The 20,006-nt window shown below is 41.0% G+C and overlaps 1 protein-coding gene across 9 annotated transcripts in view; it reads right to left on the bottom strand.

Annotated features, from left to right (window-relative positions):
- Nucleotides 1-20,006, bottom strand: part of RMND1 (required for meiotic nuclear division 1 homolog) — a 51,368-nt gene that overhangs the window by 10,468 nt on the left and 20,894 nt on the right. For all 9 annotated transcript variants that reach the window (XR_012645017.1, XM_074990380.1, XM_074990386.1 and 6 more), the window contains 6 exons: nt 15,562-15,637; nt 14,434-14,473; nt 7,284-7,384; nt 3,313-3,419; nt 2,071-2,135; nt 812-888 (listed from right to left, as the gene is read on the bottom strand). Coding sequence is in view for 8 of the 9 variants with exons in the window: in XM_074990380.1 (XP_074846481.1) it covers nt 812-888; nt 2,071-2,135; nt 3,313-3,419; nt 7,284-7,384; nt 14,434-14,473; nt 15,562-15,637 (466 nt within the window). In the remaining variant the exon portion in view is untranslated. The remainder of the gene's footprint in view (nt 1-811; nt 889-2,070; nt 2,136-3,312; nt 3,420-7,283; nt 7,385-14,433; nt 14,474-15,561; nt 15,638-20,006) is intronic.

Here is a 20,006-nt window from a genome sequence, read left to right as displayed (position 1 = left end):
CCTCTAGACACTCTTCAAAATTCTCTACAGTGCTTTTTAGTTGTCCACACAATTAAAAATAATCTCTAAAGATTATTTCAAATTCTCAAAATTATACACATTGGAACCATCAAGGAAACCACTGTGATTATCTAGGCAGACCTAATGTGTAACACAGGCCACAGCACTTCCCCAAAGCAGTGTTTCCTCTCATATTTTCCATCCATTGGAGGAATAAATTGTATGTGCACCAAGGCATGTGCACATGCTTGCCTCCTGTGGGTGGCTGTGATACTCTGCTAATTAGGTGGGCAGCATCAGAATCACTCCTGGACAGCTACTCAAGCTCTGATCTTCAGGGAACAGTGCCCCCAAGTAATCCCCATTTGAATTAGAGCATACTTTTTAGGAAATCAGCAGAGCTTGATTTTAAATTGACAGCACGGGAAAATTCATCACAACCTTTGCTAAACTGTTCTGATGGCTAATTACTCACTGTTCAAAAAGTACACCTTACTTTTGGTCTGACTGCGTCTGGCTTCAACTTCCAGCCACTGGCTGGCATTGTACCTTTCTCTGCTAGACTGAAGAGTCCACTATCAAATGTTTGCTCCCCATACAGACCCTTATAAATTGGATTCAAATTATCCCTTAGCCTTCTCTTTGTGAAAATAAATAGATTGGATTCCTTGAATTTATCACTATAAGGAATGTTTACCAATCCTGTAATCAATGGGTCACAAAGGTTCTTTCTTTCTGGACTTACACACTAGGAATCTACTAAGAAACTTCTTTGAAATGGTAAGGTCTGAGCTCTTAAAAAAAAGTTTACCGTAAGGCAAAGAGTTCCCCAATTTTCTGCATTACATCAGCATGGGAGAGTTTCACTTTTTTTCTTGACTTTAGTATCTGCACAAAAGTTAGTGATATGTTATTAGCCAAAGACATTCCATAACTGCTTATTTTATTTGTTTGGTTATAAAAGCATGAGTCCTACACACTGAGCAATATACCAGTTGTTTAACTATTACTTGTAATGTGCACTACTGCACATGTATCAACAGTGAATTGTATTTGCTACTCCACTGCCCATTTCCCCTGCGTGGTTAGTTTGCTGTGGGGATCCTTCAGCTTCTATAGTGTTGATTTACTTAAATAACTTGGTAAACTGCTGTCTCAAATCCAGCTGGTCAAATTATAAGAACATAAGAACAAAAGAATGGCCATACTAGGTCAGACCAAAGGTCCATCAAGCCCAGCATCCCATCTGCCGACGGTGGCCAATGCCAGGTGCCCCAGAGAAGGAGAACAGAAGACAATGATCAAGTGATTTATCTCCTGCCATCCATCTCCTGCCCTTGTTATGAAGGCTAGGGCACCATACTTTATCCCTGGCTAATAGCCATTTATGGACCTAACCTGCAAAAATTTATCAAGCTCTTTTTTAAACCCTAATAGAGTCCTGGCCTTCACAGCCTCCTCGGGCAAGGAGTTCCACAGGTTGACTGTGCGCTGTGTGAAGAAAAATTTCCTTTTATTAGTTTTGAACCTACTACCCATCAATTTCATTTGGTGTCCCCTAGTTCTTGTATTATGGGAAAAGGTAAATAATTTTTCTATATTCACTTTCTCCACACCATTCATGATTTTATATACCTCTATCATATCGCCCCTCAATCGCCTTTTTTCCAAACTGAAAAGTCCCAGTCTCTCTAGCCTCTCCCCATATGGGACCCTTTCCAAGCCCCTAATCATCTTAGTCGCCCTTTTCTGAACCTTTTCTAATGCCAATATATCTTTTTTGATATTATATTTTCTGGATTATGAACTGATATATTAAATACTATCACGCCTAACATGGACCCTTGGAACTTCCCTTGTGAACTTTTGACAGGCTGAAAATGGACTACTTATTCTCTTCTATACTTTTTCAGTTCTATTCACTCTCTAACATTTAGAACTTTCTCTCAACCTTTAACTATAGAGCTTTCTTAATTTCTTCTTTTGAGACACTTAACCCCTTCCCCTGGATTAATTAACTAATTATTTACAAAGAATTCTTAAAAACTCCCAACTCAACAGAAATTTCACCTCTGGAATTGACTGGATAGATTCCACAAAATTATCCAAGGATGATTCCCAAATGGCCAGTTTTACTGCAACATAAAATTAACAAAATAGGACATTATATCTCACGTGTCAACTAAGGTTTTAAGTAACCATAAAATACAGTACCTATACTGCCAATGTTTCAAGATTCCATTAAATTGCAGTGGACTTTTTGTGACTTGAATGATCTAAACAACCAGCCATTCAAATAAATATCACTCCTTCATTAATTTAGGTCTATAAATACATATTATCATTTGTGGCTGTTCAAGGCTCATGTTACAGTAATGAACCTGGGAGGTGCCTGACAATGTTTCTGAAGTGTTAGTACTAGTATTTATTTTAATGAGGTAAATTCCTATGGTTTTTGGTGAAGTTGATGTTCACAAAAGATATAGAACACATGGACCAGATAAAAACGTCTTCTGTTTATCTACAGGTGTTCATGCATGGGTCGTGGCAGTGCAGGTTTCCTTACAATGCACACACTACGTGCTTCAAGCCAAAACTGCTCCTATCTTCTAGTTCATCTAAGAGGTTGGAGCTCCCTAGTCTGACACCCTTGGGATCAGAATGGTCCCAGACCAGGGAGTTTGCTGGATCAGGGGAAGTCAATGCCCGTCCCTCTGCTGCCAGCCTCCAGGCTCTCCTCTGGCTGCCTGGCTCTCCTGTTGACTGCCAGCCCGCACTCCCAAGTTTCCCTCCCAGCCACTGGCGGTACTGCCACTGGCCTCTTTCTGCCAGCCCAGTTGAGTCACAGTACCAGCAGGGGTCCTAGCCACTTCCTCTCCCACTCCTCACCGCCAAACTCCTGCGCACTGGAGCTCTCTGGTCCAGGAACATCCGTGGTTCTGCCAGATCATGGATGTTGCCTGACCAGAGAGTCTCAGATTAGAGAGATTCAATCTGTACTAGAAGAGTATTTAGGGTAAAGAACAGGAACAGTTATCAACTGAAAAAAGTATGCACCTTCAAGAATGTTTCTTTAAAAGATTTACCTGTGATTAAAGTAGCACTCCAATTTACAAAACACAAGTTAAAAACTATCACAAGTAATCCTACCACTGAGCTTCTGGCAACTTACGTGCTATCTCACTTTCACCAATGAGAGTAACCCATGTAAAGACAATAGATACCCAACAGGGAAAACAGATATTTGCCATTATATAAATGGTATTTCACAGTCTGAGGTAAAATTAGACACTATATGAAGTATTAGCTTACCAGAAAGGCAAAGAGCATTAGAAAAGGCAAATTTCTGCAAAATGACTTCATCAATATCCAGGTCGGAACTTAACAAGATTTGTCCCCTGTGGAGCTTCGACTGGCCTCTGTAAAAACAGGATTGAAGCACTGACTTCGCTGACTAAGCCACCTTTAATATGAATACTTAGGGTACAATCCTTTACACATGCATGCCTCATGCTCATTTTTAAAATTAAAAAATGGAGCCGTCTGTAGGACGGCTCTCCTTCACTTCCTTGCATTTTGCTCTCAGTCATGATTAAAGTGAGAGAAAACCCATCGAGAGCTTTTTCTTCAACTTCTGGCACAGCAACTTCTCTGCAGACACCTTATATTAGCATCTTCCACTGGGTTTAAAGACAACTGTGGAAGCTATAGCAATAACGGCAGTACTACTGCAAAAATTCAGAGAAACAGCAGAACTATGGACTTCTCTTTCCAACTCTTGTTCTTCCCTCTTGTGCTTTCTTTTTCTTTGTTCTTGTTTTCATCTCTCCTACTGTTGTCACAGTCTGTGTCTACACTACACGATATTATCGATTTTAAGTCATTTAGCCTGATTTTTCCAAGTGCCTGTCTTCACTGTAAATTCCATTAGCTCAATTTATGAGCGCTAAAATTGACATAATATTGATATTATAATATTGTAGTAACCCGATGGGTGTAGCGTTTCAGTTCAAATTTAAAATTCCAAATGACAGGTAGTAAGAAAGGGCCATGTCTTTAAATCAAATTCATTAGCCTCCAGACATGCCCCGTATGTGCCCCACAATGCACCACAGTTCTCCACTCTGGCCTCTTCCATCTCCACTGCTCTCAGGTGCAGAGGAATTAGGCAACAGAAAGACCATTTCAATTAGGCACCTGGAAGCTCATGGCTGTAGGGTCACAAGAGGCTGAAAAATCTTTTTGTTTGCTAGTAGCGCAGCTGTGGGGTCTGTGCTTCTGAGTATACTGCTGCTGGCTGCCTTTTTGTTCTGTGCTGCCTAGTGCCAGCTGCTGCCTGCCCCCCCACCACCATGTGGCAGCTAGGCTGTGGAGGGAGTCATGCTCATCTGATAGGACAAGAAACTTGTCAGATGTTTACATTTTGGCCTGACCCCCACATCCCGTCTCTTCCCTCCCCCCCCCGGAGGCACCATGAAGTCTGGAACTTTCTCACGTCCAGCTACATCACGTGGCTTGACCCCGAACCAATAAAAGGACATGCTGCTCAAGGTGCCAGGCAGCTTGCACGTGGTAGCCAGTCTGAAGAAATCTACCTGGTCAGTGACAGTCAGAGGCTGTCCTCTCAGAGGAAATTTTTGGATGGGCTTTAACCCAAGGTTGAGGGGCTCGCTGTAGTTGGGGTCTTGTAGCTGCTCGGGGAAGTCTCCCTCAGTGATCACAATTTTTTAGGGCTGGCTGTAGTAGGGGGTCTTTCAGCCGCCCAGGTGAAGTCTCCCTTGGTCACGACTTTCGGGTAATGGCTGTAGCCAGGGTCTTTTAGCTGCCCCTAGCCACAACTGTTTCAATGAAGGCAATGTAGTAGCTGTACAGTTACCACAGTTCTCAAAGTAAGGCTTGCCGCAAGGAATATTCTTGTTTGAGGGTCTTTTTGGCAGGTCGAAACCTGGCTGTAGTCTGGGGTCTTTTAGCTGCCCAGGGGAAGTCTCCCACCCTGGACACAATTTTCTGGGCTGGTTATAGTCTGGGTCTTTTAGCTGTCCCAAGACATAACTGTTTCAACAATTTACTGACGTTTCAGTGTAGCATCCGTGTCTACTTAAGCAAATCCTTGTTCTGAGGGTCTTCTTTGCCAGGAGGTCTAAATCCAGATCCAAGCCTGCAAAGATCCACTGTTTTTTCATCCCCTTTTCAAAAACCAGTCGGTTGGGAAACCCAGAATCTTTTTTACAACCATTCCTAAGCACTTTACAACCCCTCCCCATAATTATAAAAAGTACATCTCTTCTAAAGGCAAGGCAGATCCCATCTGGAAAAAGGGATGTTTGTTTAACACAGCAGGGGAAACAGGGGAATGAAATATGGGAAGATGTCGTCAAATACCCACATCTACTTGCAGGGCACTTCTTCCCCCATGCTGCACCAGTGAAAACAGCCAGAATGCTATGGGGCTTGGGGAACTGTGGGATATGTTCCCACAATACACTGCTGCAGCAATCGATTTAAGCTACTTGTGTGTGGCAGCAATAAGTTGATTTTGTGGGCAGTATGTGGCAATGTGAGGATGCTCAAAATCAAACTGATAAAACAGCGTTAATAAATTGATTTTAGCTTGTAGTGTAGACACAGCCATATTTCCACTCCTTTCCCTTCCTGTAACTGTGAAACTCTGCCCCATACCCTTGGCTCTCTTCAGTGAGTCAGCAGCAAAGCAGATGTCATGAGACACACAAGACACTTTGAAATTTGCAGAAGTCCCACCTGAGAATCTAGGAAACAACCAGACATTTAAAAAACAAATGCCGGAGAAGCTAAAAACAAGGAGAAGCTAAAAACAATATAGCAATTTAATAGTTACAGATACCAAAATTTACAACACATTCCATCTTCCATCGGCCAAAAACATGGCTAGCTTATATAGCAGCACTGTACAACAAATGACTAATACAATGTCTTCTATGAAACAGCAATGATGAATCATTCTGTACAAGAACTTCAGATTATCGTGATCTCAAGATATGATTTAACAAGCAACTGAGTTAATGAAGGTCACATGTCTTCTTCCAGGATATTCCAGTTTTACCCTATTAGGAACGGTTGTTTTCACTGTACTTAAGTGTGTCAAAACTGGAAATATACTACAACTAGCTAGCTTGGCTGGGTAGAGTGTAGAGCTAATATTGAGGTCATGGGTTCAAGCACCTTTTTCGAAGCAGTCATTGACAATTTTGTCACAGCCTACCACAGGTTAGGACTGATTTTCAATACATAAAAGACCAAAGTCAACTTTCAGCCAACATCCACTTTACCATTACCCAGACCAACCACCATGGTGGATGAACAAGTGCTGGAAAATGTCAACAGCTTCCCCTCTCACAGAAGCCATCTGTCCATCAATGCTGACATTCACAATGAAATCCACCACCAAATTTCCAGTGCGGCTTATGGACGTTTCTGGAGGTGAGTCTTTGATGACTGTGACATCAAGATGCAGACCAAGACCAATGTCTACAATGCCGTAGTCAGCCCAGCGTTGCTATATGGAGCTGAAGCTTGGACTTCCTACAGATGTCATACAAACGATCTGGCAAAATTCTGCCAAAGGTACCTGAGGAGAATGTTGGGCGTCACGTGGCAGGACAGATGGACCAATGTTAGCAGCCCCATAGAGGCAGATTCCTGCAGCATCGAGGCTACAGTCACCCATAGGCAGTTACAATGGTCTGGTCATGTGGTCAGGATGCCTAAACACATCTGCCTAAATAGACTCTACACTCAACTGTGCCTAGGCCCACATCAATGCTGCTGGTGTTGGCGCTGATAGAGACGGAGACCTCATGTGCAGCTACTGCCAGAGAACGTTCCATGCCAGAATTGATCTAATTTCTCACCTCATCATCAGTTATAAGCATCCAAGGGGAAATCTTACTGGATACGAGGGATTCCCAAAAGAAAGATATGCCTGGAGATGACCATTCTGTACCCTTCCTTTATAACTACGTCATGAGGTGAGAATTTTTCCAGTTTGTAAGCAATCGTCAGCAGTACAATTATGCAGCCATGTAGTTTATCCTAATATATTAGTAAGATCAGTAAACAATCAAAATCACAAGCAATGCCGCAAAGTCATAATTTTAACAAAACCTTAATGCACGCTCCATTAAGAATGATGGATTTAGTGTTTATAGCCAATAGTATTTACCCTTCAATACATTTATTTCACTCCTTTGGAAAAGGAGGTAGAGAAGAAATGGTTTGGGTAAAGGATGCACAAAAATGCTTACTCTCCTCTCCTGTAGTTAATTTCTTCATTCTCCCAATGAACCAGTGCAACTTCATAAGGGTGAATTTCATGCCGCTCCAGCACTTGCATTATTTTCTTCATCTAACAAAAAGACAACTGCACATTATTAAAATAGTTAGCAAATACTACATAACTGCTCCATTTTAGTCTTCAAATACCTAATACCTGAAGCAGAATGCTGATGCTTATGTAAATAATGTTGAAGGTGTGATAAAATATCTTTTTGTATCAGGATAAAGGAACAATTTTTATATTATTTTACATCTCAAACAATTTGTGATTGGATCAAAGGATTGGTTTGTGGCTAGAGAACATGGAAGGAGGTCAGAAGACCTGGGATCTCTTCCTAGCTTTGCCACAGACTTTTTAAAGGTAGCCTTGGCAAGTCACTTTATCTCATTGTCTCAAGCCTCCTTATTCGTAAAATGCAGATGATAATCCTTCACAAAAGTGTGATTTATGAGGATTAACTCACTGAAAGGGGCTTTGAAATACAAGAACAGAATGTGCTAGAGAAATGCAAAGAATATCTATGTAATACAATTTCAGAATTGTCACTCTTTGTGTCACTGTTAAGTTTGTTGAGTCAGTGATGGCAACAGTTACAAGCATGATTGAGGGCTTTTTCTGTTCAGCATATCACCAGGTTGAGTCTCTTACCCTCCAAATTTTCAATTCTCAGTCATTTTGAGGGTATGGTGGTGTACAAAAGTTCTAGATTATTGTAATATCTGAGGTACCGCAACTAATCCCTGCCCCTACTTGAGAGCTAACTTGCATGGAACAATTTGATTGGTTGTTCAGAAAAAAGTCCCTCAGTACAACCCCCCCGCAAGACAGAAATCAACACAACCACCCACACAGGAAAACTGGTAACAATAACAACCCCAACCATCATCCTGAAGCAGAGAATATCTGATTCAGTGAGCAACAGTGGAAACAGCTAAAACAATGGTGAAGAGTTCCTTTTTTTTTTTAAATTATCACTAGGTTTAATCATCACTGCTATTCACCGAACGATCCAATTTTTAACCTCTTAGTCATTTTTGGCCTTTTTATGCATGACTTTACAAATTACACCCAGGTGACAGAACGGACTTTCAGCTCCTAGTCATCAATTCAGATATATATGTAAAGCAATCATTAAGGATACAATTTAGTCACCGGTATCAGATAAGACACAGATTCTGTATCTTCACCAGAACTTCACAACTTCAAATCAGCTGTCAGCAGCACAACCTGAGCCTTGGCTGTATGCACCCTCCTGCACCGAGCAAGTCTGACGGGAGCTCGGCCTGTGAACACCTTTGCAGCCCCCATGGCTTTGGTTTGAACTGGGTGCCCCACCTTCATGGCTGTGGCAGGAGCCTGGGTTGTATTTTACCTCCCTCATGGCCACAGCATGGGTTGTGTGGCCTTCTCTGTGTGGCAGGAGCTGGTGCTGTGTGTCCCTTGCAGCCCCTCTGCAGCTTTGGCCAGGAGCCAGGGCTGTCCGCTTCCCACCCCCCTTCAAAGTTAATGCTGCACCACCCCCACAAGGCAGTGGGGCTGTGGCCGTCTGTCCCTTCCCATGGGGCTCCAGCTGCCATTCTTCTCTCCCCTGTTTAGTTTTAGTAAACATCTCAGACAGGTCATGGCTCCCATGCACTTTTGTTCATTGCCCTTGACCTGTCCATGACTTTTACTAAAAATAACTGTGACAAGATTTTAAAGTCTTGTCATCACCAACCATATCCTTTTACGAAAAAAGAGTTACAATGCAGCGTCATGCATGGTGAGCTCAGTCTGTCTCTTCCTCCACCCTGGGGGTCCAGTCTTTAGCAGCAGAGCATAAGATGGACCAGTTACTAATAGAAGCTTCCCCAATTACATGCTCTTTATGTACCTGAAACTTCAGTGACTTTGGAAGGGTTGTGACTACCTCAGGGAACACAGACTGGAGCCTGATAAGGGCTGGAAAATAGCTTCACAAAGCTATTTGTTACCTCAGTAGGTGAGGTTATCTTCCCTCTTCTGCCCCCACCAAGAACTGTGCAGCAAGCAAACTGCTAAATGCTGTGGCAAGGTCCATGGATTCTGTGACACTTAAATGGCATAGTGGAAATTCTGTGGTGGCTTCACTGTAGGTTTTACACATTACCTTGAATAAACACAATTAATACCCTATGTTAATATTAAATTTAGTGGCTGACAGCCAGGAAAGCTGAATGATTTGGTAGCTGGGACACAGACAGCTGACTTTAGGAACTCAGGGAAGACATGAGTTAGACATGAGGCTAGACTATCATAATGGTTTCTTCTAGCTTTAAAATATATGAAATGGTTTTGGCAATCTGGGCTCAACCTTCCAAACAATTAAACGTGTGTAACTTCCTTCATACAAATAGTCTCCAGCTCACCTCCCCTATATCCCAGAATCTGCTGGATGTAGAGACCGTCTCCCACAGTCACACTGCAACCCCATCATTTCCTCCAATTGTAGGTGGGGGGACCGACAGATCCTATTCTCCACACTTTCATCATACAGAAAATCTTCCATAGGGCAAAACTTTGTCATTGTACATTTTAGAACAAATTCTAAACTAATTTGACCAAAAATTGTGCCATCTAGGTACCTTGAGTATATTCTCTGCTAGAACACCCATGTCTTACACACATATCTTTTCAAAATAAGGAGAATGGTGGATCTTTCAATGTGAAATTTTAGCTTAATCAATTTCTAATGAAGTAGTTTCTAAAGACAGATGCTTTAAAATCAGTTAGATCCCACACAAGACTATAACCTTCTCTGCAGTGTTAGCTTTCTTCATTGTTTTCATGTTTATTGACAGTATACTTGACACCAGAAGAAGTCATTGCCATATGTTTTTATGGAAGTCTGCAATTTCTGAAATATTGCCTTACTTTGAATTTCATACTCAAGTGTCTAAGGTCTGCCAAGCATTCCAAGAAGTACACTAAAAAGTTAAAGGAATTCTGATTTACATTGCTGAGATAAAGTATCTTTCTTTTTTTTTTTTTTATAGTTGTCATAATATTTAAAGCTATTATCTCACAAGAACATGCAGACTAAACAAGATCAGGCCTGATGGACATTTGGATAAACCGATAGCTAGAATCCACAATGCTACAGAACTTTTAATATTAGCAATTCAATAAGCAGCACATCTTCTCCTAAGAAAATACCAAATACTTAGGTCATGAGACTGTTGCTGAACTTTATTAGCTTGCCTTTATTTTAGCCAGGAAACCATAGGTTTGTTCTTTGCTGAAGCTACTGTCATTCAGATAAGACCAAAAGTCCAGGCTCTAGCACATAATTATTAAACTCTCAGGGTAGTATGCTCAAAAAGCAGGGCTGCTAGCCTTCGTTTTCTGGCCATTCCTATATGGGTAATTCAGGTCAGCCTGGCTAAATGCCCCATGCACTTTACAAACTGGTTCTCCTTTTCTCTTCCTAATCTACCATGCAACATTTCTGTATGCTGTTGAACTGCTGCATCCATCCCAAAAGTGGCTTCTGCACTTCAACGACAGCTCCTTTGTATCTTTTTGGGGTCTGATTCAAAGTCCACCAAAGCCAACAGAAAGATTCCCACTGACTTAAAAAAGGTATGTGTACACTGCAGCTGGGAGCATGCTTTCTCATTCCGGTAGCCAGACTCAGACTAGTATGGCTTGAGTTAAAATATAAATGTAAAGATGCTGCACGCCTGGACACAAATCAGTCTAAGCACACTCTCAGAAGGTTTTCTCTGGACTTTTTCAGCACACAGCACTCCCAAAAAGATTTACTGATGTCACTTGTACGTTGGAATCTATAAATGTGTTTTTCTTCTGAAGAACAAGGATATAGTTACACTACAAAAAACTATCAGAAAAAGATATGCAAATTGCAGTTCGCAATTTGTGTATCTTTTTCCACTTTGGTTTCAAAAACAGGCTTTTCTGAAATTAGGTGCATCTACCTAGCAACAAATTTTGGAAAAAAAATCCTCTTTTGGGCTACTCCTCCTTCCTCATAGAATGAGGTTTACAGGGATTGTGAAAGAATGCGTCTGCTTTTCCAAAATTGTTTCAGAAAAAGTGGACGCATTCCTTGGATGCAGCATAGCTTTTCCGGGAGACCTCCCATCTCCTGGAAAAGAGCTACAGTCTAGATATAGCCTAACTGAATAATGCTTCTCTCATCATTTTCATAGTAGACTCGCACGCTCAACCCAAACACTTGATATGCATCAAATTTCAAAGACAAATGAATGGTTTGAGTGTGTTTTCTCTAACTCATACTCCCTGCTTCAGGAAGACACAATACAGTGTGTTATTTTAGCTCCCTTCATAAGCTAGGTACAAACATGTAGTTTATCAAGTTTTCATTTTCTTTGCTGCTCCTAAGTTCAGTTAGGTGGATATTTATTTTTCTTCTGTCAATATCACACAATAAAAGGTTTCAGATTCTGGACACAAAGTAGAATTTTGTTTGTTATGCTCATTATAACATTTACTCAATACAATCTAAGATGATATTTCTATTCACTGCCCTTTTGATTTTTGATTAATGAGCCTTTGGGGTTGAGCCTGTCATAAAACAGTGAAGTCATCTTTACACTGAGATTGAACAGAAAAAAAACTTAGCTAAACTGACCCACCACCTGTCACAGGCTGTCTGGCCCTTTAAGGCAAATGGAACTAAGCCTCACTTGTGACCTACCAGTTTACCACCAGCTCATAGTATATAACGACTTAAAGATAATTAGTGATCTCAGCTGTACAGAATTATAGAGGACTACTTAAATAGACATGGAAATTCAGTCTAGAGGGGAAGATTACAGAGGAGGAAAGACAATCCCACAGGGAAATCCCAGCAATTTGGGGCTGCCTGTGGCTAGTGAGCTGAGTCAGATGGGCAAGTAAGTCAGATGCCTGTGGAGAGTCTCTGGAACTAGGAGCCAGTCCTGGGGCTGGCAGTCTGGAATGGGAAGAGGGACTAGAAGAAATCCACAAGGAACAGAGTAGATGCCCGTGGACAAATCCTGAGATAGGGATCAACCAGCTATTTATGGTCCCTAAGGCTACGGCTATACTGTGGTTGCTATTTCAGGATACATTTGTATCCAAAAATAGCAACCCCATGACTAAACACCATGCTCAAAATAGCAGTGCTATTTTAAGTGCAGTATTCCATTTCCGCTATCCCTTGCTGTGAGAGGGGTAGCAGAAACTTCAAAAGAGCTGCTTATTTCAAACTTTGGTGCCATTTGGCCAGCACCAAGTTCAAAATAAGTTAACTCAAAATAATTTACTCAGTTTGCATTGTGCAAATTGAGTAAGTTGCTTAGAGTAGCCCAAGGGAAGCTGCTCTGGGAAAGGGAAATAGTAGGGGGAATTTGGCTAGAGAGGAATCGAAACAAAAGAGAAGTTCTGCAGGGCCTCAGAGTAGGGATCAAGAAGCAGAGGATTTCTGTGGTGCTTGAGATGGATAGAAGAACTGTAAACCTGGGCATTTGTTTTGAACTTTCAGTTAGAACTCGTTACCCCAGAAGAGGAGTGAACTTTATGTGATTTAGCTGGAGGACTAGGTTATAAAAGATGGAAAGAGACAAGCCATAACAGGGCTGAGGAAGTAACCACAAGGGGGCATGGATGCCTGAAACTACTGCCTTAGCAACGCTCCACTGACAGACAAGATACTGCATGCACTACAAACCATGCTAGTGCTAAAGTGGGGTCATTGTTTTGCAATGGCATTTCTGTACTGTGCACCAATGAGTGCTTTAGAGAAATAAAGGGATTTGCAGTCATGGTAGGCAAAGTGATATGGGCTGTGTTTTGCATCCCAGTCAGCTACAGCTCACATAACTGCCCCCAAATTCTTAGTTAATATATATCTAAGGCTATGGCTATGCTATAGACCTTACAGTGGCACAACTGTACTGATGCAGATATGCTGAAGTGAAATTCCTCTTGTCGACACTCCATGCTGATGGGAGAGAAATATCCCATCAACAAAATTAAAATACCTCCAGTGAGTGGCAGTAGTTATGTTAGCGTGAGAAGCTCTCCCATCGACAGTGATGTGCGCATTACCACTTATTCCAGCAAAACTTATGTTACTTGGGGCTGTGATTTTTCTTCACATCCCAAATTACCTAAATGTTACCCATGTAACTGGCAGCGTACATACGGCCAAAGTAATTAACTTTTATTCTGATTCACTTGTGCTTTGCTTTTTCTTTTGGGGAGTAAAGGCACTTCAAAGTAGCGTGGGCACTTCGAAGTGCCCAAAGCTACACACATGCCGGCACTTTGAAGTCTGACACTTCAAAGTTGCTGCGGGGGAGAATAAGCCTAATAAAGTGCTGTATATTCACCACAGCACTTCATTAGTAATCTCCCATCACCCTGATTACCATAGCCCCTTCAAAGTATGGGGCAAATGTAGACCCAGCCCTTGTGTAGTTTTTTTAAGAATATTAGTGAAATATGAATTAGAAGTAGGTACAACATTCTCCTTATGCTGCTCTCTTAGTATTTTCATCCAGTTTGCACTGGCAGAACAACAAAGGATCAGTCCCATTGTACACATTTCCAGCTTCAGGGGAAGCTTAAGTTGGTACATTGGCAGGATATGGGATCTGCAGAGGCTGAAGGAGATCAAGGACCTCTGGTCTAAGGTGAAATATCCAACTGAAGAGTGCCCCAAATCATCATCCAGATGCATCTGAATACTGAAAGAGATGGGAAGGTGCCACATACTAAATAATCTTCTAGAAGTTTCTTGTTGTTACACTGTTATACAGACCTGGCCTGAATCCCATTAATTTAAGAGATGTGTCCAACCTTCAGCACCAGGTGGCCAGGTCAGAAAGGACTCTTACAGTTTCCATTTTGCTGTAAGTGCAATATTCTTTTCTAAAGATCGCCCTGTTGAAGACCTTCCTATCTTCTGAAAGCAGGCAGTCTTGAACAGTCCCTACTTGTTCCCTGATGTAACCCCAAGTGGCTGCCTTTACTGGGATGAATTTAATCCTCCCCTGTCTCCAAACCATTCTGCTCAGGCTCTGCAGAAATGACAAGTTCACCTTAATCAGCTTTGACATTCAAATGATACAGCTTCTTTTTCTACTTACAGTTTTCTCTTCCACATTCCAAAACACAACAGACCCTTCCCTGCATTAACAGAATATAACAATACATTAGATTTGAGAGCGAGATTACACGATTTTGTATTTTAAAATGTTTTGACGTTAGCCATTTTTTCAAGAATTGCCTCTGTACAAAGTGAAACAAGAAAATTTACAATGCTTAGTATTCCTATGAACGCCTCCTAACAACAGATGCTGCCAACAAGGCTTTATTTTTTGTTTAATACAAAAAAGAAAGATCACAAATATAGTTTTAAAATCAGGTTTAACAAGTAATGGTTGCATAGTGTTTCCTTGATCTCCAGAAAGGAACACACTTTTTTTTTTTTTAACATAATGAAAATATGAAAGATATGGCAATTTTCTGCAATAGTTTGGGCGCACTTTAATTCAGGAAGGCTTAACCTACTGATTTAGGTTTCAGTATCTTATAAGTTCATCATATTAAAAATAAAAATGTATAGTAGTAATGGGACATTGCATGTAATGTTTTGAGGGAGACGATTAAGTTAAACTCTGGGAACTGTTATTTGTGTCAAAGGACTATTTGAGACAATGAGCTAGAAAAGAATGGGTTACCCAGGAAATTTCTAGGGGAAATATGCTCTCCCCACCCCCACTTCCCTGTTATGCCACCATTCAGCTTTTTGAAGCTTCACCCTGAGGAGAAGACTTTTGTCTGCTGATCACCTGTTGCACGAGGACATGATCAATGAGCGCCTAACAATGAGGGACTTTCAGACTCATGGCATACTTGCTCTGGGCTTACCGTAGCTGTGAACTTCCTGTAACCATAAGAAACCCCACCTTCCCATCTGTTGAGAGGGGTGTGACATGACCTGCCAGAGCCCCTGTTGGAGTTGGGATAATCTGTGGTAATTTTTTTTAGCATATAGGTAGGTTTATAGCCTCTGGGAAAGCAAAGCAGTTCTGCCTTCACAGTGACTTTCACAGTGTAGACAGACATGGGGCTGCGTGAGGAGCCTGACGTCTAGAATGGGTACCCTTGCCAGACCAGGAGGAAGAAATACAGTTGCAGTTGCCCTGAATTATGACAAAGTAGTTTGACAAATCCACATGCCTCAAATATGGCAAGCTTGGTTTGCAACTTACCTGAAGAAAAAGATTATCCCAGGATCATATTCTTTTGCAGCGTTTTCTGTGCCAAACACCAAAACGTTGGCTGCATCTAGTTTAAAAATAAGTGGAAAGAAGTAACATTTTAGAAAGCAGAACAGTTGGTGTATTTTAAACCTATTAAACGTTTATAACTAATCCAGTTTAACAGTCTTAATCTGGGAATAATGCTTGCAAAATAAGAGTACTATTTTTAATAGAAATGTTTTCTAGTAGGGAGAATATCAAGCAACTGCAATATGGAAAACTGCATAAGTTCTCAAAGATGCATATTCATTCCTGATTTTGATTCTTCGTTCCATTAGTCCAGCTCCCTTTAAAAATGTTAGAGAAATGCAGTGCTCATGAAAACTATGAGACGCAAGATGGAACTGACTTCAGGCGACAACAAATGAAAAATGGAGTGACATCAGAGGTGTAAAGAAGGTAAAGAGATGGGGAGTTTCACCTGCTCCCCCTTTTTGAAAACTGTCTTAAGAGCCCAAATATGTATAACTAGGATGCTTTAACTTAAGTACCTTTAAATTTTAATGTTGCAACTGCAGAATATGTATATCCTATTTTTGTGCATGTATCATTCTTGTACATAGAGTGAGACTTATCAAGAGTGAATCTGGTTTTAATTCTAAATGTGCCAATGAGGGCCATTATTGATGCCCTGGAACCTAAAGGACTGAGTGATCAAGTCAATAACCAGTGAATAGCTGACCTATAAATCCAAACTGTGGTTGGTGCTAGAAAAACATGTGACTATGCCACCTGGTATTGGAATCCGTTTTGAACCTGCTATTTTCCCACAGGAATGGGGATTCCAGAGGATTCCCAGACAGGGGAAAGTCTATTTAAGGAATGGGAAGCCATCAGTTCTTTGTCTTCTGATGGCCTTTTGAAACTGCTTGGCCCACCCAAAGAGGATGCAAAGAACTCTGAAGGAGCTTCAGACCAAGGCCAGAGAAAAGATCAACTTTGACTTGAAGTATGTTACTTGAGATCAAGTATTCAGGGTAATAATTTGCATGTAACAATTTTTTAGTGGATTAGAACTAGCTAGTGTTTTTTGTTCATTTTAATTTGGTAACTTACTTTGATCTGACTGTTTTGACTTGCAGCCACTGAAATCCAAATTTTTGTACTTAATAAAAACACTTATTTATTTTCAAGCCCAGTGTAAATAATTTATTGGAGGTTGTGGGGGCAGAGAGTAACCACTGTGCATATCTTACAGTGATAAAATGAGCAGACCTTATGAGTTTTCCCTGGGTAAAAGTTTTACATAGTGTAAAATGGATATATTTGGGGGTTTGTCCCCATTTAGAGGTTGGTTTCCTGGGTGCTCAGCCCTTATGGAGGTAAACTAGTTCAGTATGTCTGTTACTCTGCAGAGGGAGCAGCAACCCCAATTCTGTGGTTTGGCTAGGGGAGACCAGAGGATCTGTTCCAGCAGGGAAGGTGATGGGGAGCCCCAGAGAGCAGGAAGGTGGACACCAATGACATGGTCAGAACAGTAGGGCACAAGTTCATGGGGACTTCTGTGCTTCAACTCGTCATAGAGATACCAAGCACAGTACCCTGGAAAGTACACTCTGCTTTATGGAGGAGACCAAAGGGTCAGTGGATGCCACCCAGAGAAACTGACTGATGTATGAAATAAGTAAGGAATAATGGTATGCTCCACATTTCTGTTGAACTTGCTTGTCCAGAAGATTGACTGAAATCTTTTTCCCATACAGCAGGCACAGCAAAGTCCAGCTCTACACTAAGTTTTGTTGGCACAGTTATGTTGGTTAGAAGTATAAAAAATCATATCCTTGAACAGACACAGATATGCTGCCCAAAGCCCTCCTGTTGACAGCTCAAACAAGTAATAGGAGTATCAAAACAAAAAGCAGTTCAGTAGCACTTTAAAGACTAGCAAAATAGTTTATTATTCTGGGTCTGTCCCACCAAAGCTCACCTAATAAACTATTTTGCTAGTCTTTAAAGTGCTACTGAACTGCTTTTTGTTTTGATAGTGTATCGACTAGCACGGCTTCCTCTCTGTTACTAAGTAATAGGAGTGTTTTTCCTGATATGACTTATTTCATTTGAGAGAACTGGGATAAGCTATAATGAGTTGTTGGCGTAGCTATACCAGCAATCATTTCTAGTGTAGAAATATCTTAAGATATAGTAGCCCAATGTGCATCAACCCCAATGCAGCAGCATCACTTCGAGGGCTGGGTTGAAGTGTTGAAATCAGCATCTGCCCCCATTGAATCCTCTGCCTTACTACAAACTTACTTTACAAACATGATGGAAATTCAGTTTCTAATGGAAATGAATCCACATCACTAGCTCACTTGACATAGGCCTCTTAAAAACAATGACTTTCATCAAATGAGGCAGTGCAAAACTGGAGAAGTTGTAGTGGTTGATCAAGTCTCAAGCGCTAAGCAAAACTACTACTTAGATGGAAGAGCACTTGTCAGCGTACTCCATTTTCCCACTTTAAGTATCACAGACAGTTATTTTATCTGCATTTGTGAAACTTTCCATTATGATTAAAACACATTTGACATTGCCAAATTTATCCTATCATGTTATATATAAGAGTGCACAATCCAATTGCCTTTACTGGGAGTTTTGTCCACTTATACCATGCCAGAATTCAGCTCCGTATAGTTAACCAGAGAACTGCATCAACAAAGAATGAAAAAGAAAAGATGAAGAATCATTTAGTAATAGGTTAGCAGTTACAAAGGCATTTCAAAAATGTATGTCTAGTTAGGAAGTTATGGCTTATGCAATCTCTATATCTCCGCTGCTGCACTCAGCTTCTCAGAAAAGATGTTTCCATTACTCTGTTTGCATCCTAAACTTCCTCCCTACCAAAAAGCAACAGTGCCCCATAGCCTTCTCACCCAACAAGAGAGTGAGAGACAAGTTTTTATTTCTATCTGCTGGGTTTATCTCTTAGCCGTGAAACTGAGAAATGAGAACTGTCTGTCTGCAGACTAAAGATAATCTGTATATAAACAACTGCTGTGCTATATTCCTAACCATAATATCTAGAAACTTTCCCATTAAAGTTTAATTCTGCCCAATGTCATGGTAATGAACCACATACTAGAAAAAGCTTCATACTCCCTGGTGACAACTGCATAACAGAGGCTGTATAGCTGCATTCCATTTTAGACCTCTTTCAGTCAATACACAGGTTACCACTTATTGCTAGGTATTTCAAGTTACTAGCTACTTTCTTCTTCTATCAGCACTCACTCTGCATTACAGCTGATCAAAACTGTTCTGACTACAAATTTTTATAGTTTGAAAGTAGGATTTTGTCAAAAGATTTGAGAAATTTTCATTTGAAAATTCATTTTTTTCTAAAATTTTTCAAAATGAAAAATGTTAATTATCAAAACCCTGCCATTTTTTATTTTGTTTAACAGTTGTGGGTCTTCCTCCACTTTCCTTGGCTTTTTCAGTTGGGAAAGCTAGGAAAGTATAAGAAATTCTTATGTGCCAAAAGTGTTATTTTAAAGTGAAATGTAACATTTCAATAGTCTGCCTTACTCCACACCCCTAGTACCCAAAACAGAAAGAGCATTTTCCTACTCTATCTTCGCACACTACTCCAGTTTTTCCTACTAAAGTGGGGAGGGGAAAGGAGGAAAAAATGGGATGGAGAACCTGCCTAAATTCAAGATTGTTTAAAAAAGCTGAAACAGGAAAAACCATTTGACGTCTTAGGAGGGACTGGCAGGATGTTACCCAGGCAATATTCAGCAAGAGTAGTGAAATGCTGACTTTGACTGAGGCTTCGTCTACACTATGAGCTAAAAATCGCATTTATTAAATGCTGGATTTTATCAACTCGATTTTGAGCATCCTCACTTTCCAACATGCTCCCCACAAAATTGAGTTACAGCTGCCACACACAGGTAGCTTAAATCGACTGCTGCAGCAATGTATTGTGGTAACCTATCCCACCGTTCCCTGAGCCCTGTAGCATTCTGGCTATTTTCACTGGTGCAGCATGGGAAAAAAATGCCGCCCAAGTTGATGTGGGTACCTGATGACATCTTCCCACATTTCATTTTCCTCATTCCCCTGCTGTGTTGACCAAATGTCTCTTTTTCCAGGGACGGTCTGACCCTCAGAAGAATTTTCATCCTTGGAACCACTGCAAAACCCTTGCAACCAATTCATAATCTAGAAATGTACACCTAAGTACCCACAGGCATTACATGGAATGTCCTCCCGATCAGGGGTTAATTACGGAGAGGGAGCCTGAGAAATGGCTGCCACATTGCAATGAGTACAGCTTAATTCCTTTAACGATGACCCATTGGAAGGCAAGTTTGGTCCCAACCCCTGCCTCTGAGTGCTTGAGACTCTGCTGCCCCAACCCCCAACTCTATTAGCCTCCGGAGACTTCC

The sequence above is a fragment of the Carettochelys insculpta genome, chromosome 3, assembly GCF_033958435.1.
Source record: "Carettochelys insculpta isolate YL-2023 chromosome 3, ASM3395843v1, whole genome shotgun sequence".
In the NCBI taxonomy this organism is placed as follows: domain Eukaryota; kingdom Metazoa; phylum Chordata; order Testudines; family Carettochelyidae; genus Carettochelys; species Carettochelys insculpta.
The sequence above is the reverse complement of the archived record's forward strand: the minus strand, read 5'-3'. Positions and strand labels throughout refer to the sequence as shown.